This window comes from Odontomachus brunneus, unplaced genomic scaffold (genome assembly GCF_010583005.1).
Source record: "Odontomachus brunneus isolate Ranch 3 - 2012 unplaced genomic scaffold, Obru_v1 Obru_scaffold_005, whole genome shotgun sequence".
NCBI lineage: Eukaryota > Metazoa > Arthropoda > Insecta > Hymenoptera > Formicidae > Odontomachus > Odontomachus brunneus.
In genome coordinates this window covers 1178575-1183996 of record NW_022639455.1, presented here as the reverse complement: position 1 = coordinate 1183996, position 5422 = coordinate 1178575, and the positions used below count along the sequence as shown (strand labels likewise).

The 5422-nt window shown below is 51.5% G+C and overlaps 1 protein-coding gene across 2 annotated transcripts in view; it reads right to left on the bottom strand.

The window, feature by feature from the left end:
- The window catches only part of LOC116850621 (complexin), a 154848-nt gene that overhangs the window by 29545 nt on the left and 119881 nt on the right, over nt 1-5422 (bottom strand). Inside the window, exon 1 of one of the 2 annotated variants that reach the window (XM_032829134.1) lies at nt 1250-1364. The exons of the other annotated variant lie outside the window; for it this stretch is intronic. Coding sequence (XP_032685025.1) covers nt 1250-1262 — 13 coding nt within the window. The 5' untranslated portion in view covers nt 1263-1364. Of the gene's footprint in view, nt 1-1249; nt 1365-5422 lie in introns of those variants that run through there. 2 annotated transcript variants of the gene reach the window in all.

Genomic DNA, 5422 nt, shown 5'->3' with positions numbered 1-5422 from the left:
CCCCCCCCCCCCCTTCCTCTCTCACTCGTCAAAGTCTGACTTTCGTCGTTCGAGTTGGAAAAGAGACAAAAGAAAGCAAAAGAAAAAGGAAGGAAAAAAAACTCCGGAACAAGAACTGCGATGCGAAGATCCGGAGGATCTTTATTTTACGGCTCGCCCGTAAATAGCCGACATTTTTTTGAAGTTTCGCAGTTGGGAGAAATAAAAAGTGGGTCAAGTGACACGGAGGTGCAAGCCCACGCGGAGGGGGAAGAGGGCGGAGTGGGGGGGAGGGGGGCGCAAGGGCAGATGGTACTCATTAGGGGACGAGCGCGCGAGAGGACAAGCTTGTTTGGGAGCGGACACGCTAAGTCGATGACGTGAAATTCAATTATGCCTCCGCTGTCTGAGAGAAAATTATCTCGAGAACGAGCTCGACACCCATCGCTTTCGCACTGCGCAACTTAAGGAAGACTTTCATTGCGGATCGAGTTACAGCGGAATTTCAATCTCCACCACGATAATCGGATCGTAATCGTGATAGAGACGAAGCGGATGCCTCCCTCTGCTAATGAGGATATTTCTCTCGTGATCGATACACAGGGGTGTTGCGGCACTACGACCGTGCAGCCGTCCGAAGCGGTGTGCGTCCGACCCCTCCGCACCGTGTCGCGAGTTTCCACTTGAGACTGCGACTCTTCGGGGGACCATCGGGTCAGAATGCGCTGAAATCGCTCGTGCCAGAATCAATCGTTAAATTATTGCAATACAATTATTGCTCCGTACAAGAACGAATTTCTTAAATGTTACACACACACACAATATTATCGAAGAACGAAAAAAAAAAAGGGAACCTCCGTTCGAGGCGTGAAAGTCGGGAAATCAAGATAGAGAAGAAGAAAGAACAGCTACGAAACCAACGAACTCTGAACACAGACTTAACAAACACCAGCCGTCCTTCCGCAACTACAATACCTTAGTCCCTCGGTGCAGATGCGAAGCGAGGTCTTAACGATTAAGAAAGCGCCGGGAGCAGTCTCGCGAAACACTCGCGGCCGGTTTAGAGCGCGCGCTGCACGCGACCGCGATATATAAAGGGCGAACGGACGATTCCCTTCGCGAGGGTGCGTGCGACCAGTTCCTCTTCGCGACGCGACACCGAGATGCGGCGCGTTCTCGTCCGGCGAAACTCGTACCAAGGCTCGCTCGAGATCGATAGGCGGTTAAGAGGAGATTAAATAGTGTATGTTTGACTTTGAATAGGACATACCCAGTATGTCCATGACGTTCCCGTGCCTGCGCTCGAGTTAGTGGCGACAGTAGTACTGGCGCCGCATCGGTCAGACTTCGCCACGGAGACCGCCAGCACCACCACCACTGCCGTTTCCTTTCTCCTCCACCAACCCCTGCGAGGCGCGCGCGCCCCCACCGGGATGGGCGTGCTTGGGCCGGCGTAGAGTTGGGGGTGGTTGCCAGGGGGGCGAGAGCGGCTGCTCGAGGGTGAGGGTTATAGAGCGAAAGCGAGGGAGAGAGAGAGAGAGAGAGAGGGCTAGAAAAATGTTCGGTTCCTCTCTCCGGAGGTACCAGCGCTGTGGCTCCCTTTCGTCCCGTCTCCCACGCAATATTTTTGCCGTCCCTATAACCGACATGATCGACCTTCCTATGGAATAGGCGACGGGAGTAGAACGAGAGGCGCGCGTTACCCCCGCGGGCACGACGCCTCCCGATGTGGAACGGAGGTGGCTGTCGAGAATGGAATGTCGGTAGTGAGCGACGTCGGGCTTGTGCAGCCGGTTAAGCGGCTCGACTGGGTCACGGGGGATGATCCGCTGGTGTAACCGCCGCACGCAATGTAACGGTGTGCAGCGGCGTGTATCGGACGTAGGTGACGACAGGGAGGAGCTCTCGGGAGGAGGACCAAGACAGAGAGAGAGAGCGAGAGAGAGGCGCGCGCGCGAGCGAGCACCAAGCGGGGGGCAAGAGAAAAGGGGGACTCTATCCGCGAGGAGGATTTCATTGGCGAGTGTGTACGCGTGCCGCTGAAAATATCGGCGACTTTCGCGAGCATTCTGATAAAATAGCCAATATCGAATTCGCGTTCCGGCCAAGTGGATTCATCGGGATTGCGCGGCCGATTAAGCAGCGGGATTGGAGGCGAAGGACGAGGCAGCCGATGTAACGTGTGTGTATGTGTGTAATGGGCTAACTGAAGATCGGCGAATTTAACCGAATGTTACGTGTACACAAGGAGAGAAAGAAAGGAAAGAAACACGAGGGGAGAAAATAAATCCAAAGAACTCTCCGAGGAGGCCCGATTCCTTCGTGCGCCATCGAAACGACTGCGGGATTCTTGTCCAATTTCGGCTGTCCCGTCTTGGCCCTCCTGCCCCTCCCCCGCGCCGCACGTGCGCCGTATGACGGATGTTTGTCGACGATATCTCACGATCGACCTCCGGTTAATGGGTCGTAGGTCGCAGACCCTATTAACTGCTACCCCCGCGAGTAGAGCCAATAAATTATATCGCCCATTAAGTGCGCTCTACACGTGGGAATATTCCTTAATGGCTTTCCGCCTTGCGTGCGAACGCTTCCGCGTTTCGCTAATTGCAATTTGGCCAGGGCTGTAAAAATCGAGCGAGTTAAAGCGGCTGCCACACCGCGTGCTCTTACATGCGACTGGGCTGGCTCACGGAGAGAGAGAGAGAGAGAGAGAGAGACTCTCGGGAGCAGCTTTCTCTCTCTTTCTATCTAACCTACTGCTCTTACCTCGCCTTTCCCTTTTGACGTAATATCGTGCTTTTAGCCAATTGCAACGGAGACAAAAAAGGAAAAGTCATCCATAGGAAGCAACTCTCGGGAAGTGGTCCCTTCGCTTCTCCTTTTATGTGTGTGCTCGCACGAGAACGAGGTAGAGGGTGAGGGCGCGGGCGGATGCGTGTTTACGTATCGTTCGTACACGGTGCCACCTTCGGCTATCGGCTTGATAAATATGGACGGCTGTTGAATAATGCAACGCCTGCTTCGCCACTCGGCAGTAAACAAGTAACGCAACACCGTGGGTTACTGATTCGCCTAAATCACCCCGACCGACCTTCCCGCTTATGCGACTCGCCGCTACATTTTCTCTGAGCCGCCTCGACTCCGATACATATATATATACGGAATGTCGCGTTTTATAGGACGACACAAGCGAGAACAGATCTCAGCCGAGATTCCAGGTGCAAATATGTCGCGGAATTGTTTCTAATTCTTACTGAGAGAAATCGCCGACTCGGCTTCAGTCGGAATATCGTGATAAAGCCATGAGCACGAGCCGATAGAGGGAATTCGCCGGAGCTCACGTCTTTAATGAAGAAATCGCGCCGGCAGTATTTCAACTAATAACGGCGAGAAGCACGAGAGACATGCGATCAGTGTTTGGTGTAGGTTATTCCGTTAGTAGCAGCATTTAAGCACGCCTTGATGGCCTCAATCACGTTAAATGCATTGCGTTTGATCGCATTCGCGAATTCTGGTGTACGTATGTACGCGGCTCTCGATATACACACTGTTATTATAACGGCGAAGTGTGCGCCGGGTTGATCAAACACGAATGTACTGAGCACTAATTTCAGCCAGATGTTCAGTGCCAATTATCTGGAAGAGCTAGTAGGGGACAGGAGGAAATATTTCGCTTATCTGAGGACCCCCAGGGGCCGTGACGGCCCTGCGACCCCGGAAACGTGTTAAAGGGTTACCTCCTCCTCCTCTATATCTGCGCTCCCCATCAGCCCGTACATATACTCTTGCATTTGGTGCAACTCGTGGAATTACCATGAATTAGTCTCGCGAACGTTATCGCGATTTTTATCGGTGGGAAAAAGGACGAAGGCCATCCGCAACAGACAAGTGAGCAGACGAGCGAATGAGCGAGAGCGGGGCGGCGAGGAAGGGAACGCTAGCACGCATCGTCGCGGTCGGACTGCAGACAGTCCGCTGCCAATCATTATATTCCCGGCATGCAGACATACCACCGCGTGCGAAACAGGGTATGCGAGAGGGTCAGGGGACGGTTCTGGTCGATGAGGGAATATGGCAGCGCGAGGGATGCGAGAGAGTGGTCGACAAGAGCACGCTCGGGAATGAGGGGGTGACAAAGGGCGAGCACTATATTGGCATACCAACGGTAGGCGATATAGGAATACTTCAAGAACAACTTTATAGCGCGGCTCGAGATGGTTCTGAGATCGCCTGCCTACCTGCCCGCCTGCTTGCTTCCTGGCTGCTTTCTGCAGCCTTGCCTGCCACCCTTCCTGCTTTCCTTCCTTCCTTCCTTTCCTTCTCTATCCCAGCAGGGTGCCATCGCAAAAGTAAATACAAGCCGTGAGCTGAACTACATTTAGCTACTCACCGCGAGTGTACATCGCAAAGAATAAGCGGACTTGATAAGAATAATCTTTCTGGAGACAACGCGAATTCTCCCCCGCGACGAATTGGCCGTAGCTATGCGATCCAATCCGCATCTTCTCGAATACGTCTTGAGAAAAATAAAGATGAAAATTTTATGCATGATTTAAAAAGTATAAGCTGCACTGATATTCTTCGCAATCGTTCAGAAAGTCAAGCATAATCAATGTTCTTCTCTTCAAGGATATTCACTGACAAGTCTAACCCTGGAAAAATGTGTAAGAAGGACACAACTGATAAAAAATAATTCAATTAGTGAAAAATATAAATTGTTTTCGAATAATTTTAGACTTTTTACATAGAAAGACGCATTGACTATCTACTGGTGAGAAAAACAAATATTCAAAAGTCATAATTTTGTGGGTTGGATCATTCTTGCACAACTAGGGTCATTATTATTATTTTAGAGGCATGCTCCGGCGATTCGCGCCGTTAGCAACGTTAGCGACGTTAGCGCTATTAGTAACGGCTTCGAATTAGCGAGCAACAGCGATCCACCGTACGTGGCGGCGACAAGCTTAAGTTGAACGTATGGTTGCTGATAAGGTTCGTCGTAACGGCTATTGGACTCCGGCGGACGGCCCTCGCTACGAGAATGTATGCTCGGCAATTCGCGTCTCGAGACACACAGTTATAAAGTAACGGCGTGTCGCTACGCAACGAGGCAACAGTACGGTGCGATATATAGTTACATTACGTCACGTTACGTCACGTTACGTCTTTCAATCGCGAGAGGAGCGATGTCATCGATTTTATCCTACATCTCGTGGTAGTCCCGCCTTAAAGGGAGATTCTCGACGTGATCGCCGAGTATAACTCGCAATGAAATTATTAAACTTCGCTATAGGCTGCCTCGCGCAAATTAAGTTCCCGTAGACGACTAGCCCTGATCGATTAAAGTTGCGAATTAATTATTCGCCGGCGGACAATATCGTGTCGGCTAATTCGCGCGCGATCTCGTGACGCTGCAAACTTCGTCTCGTTACTCTCTCTCTCT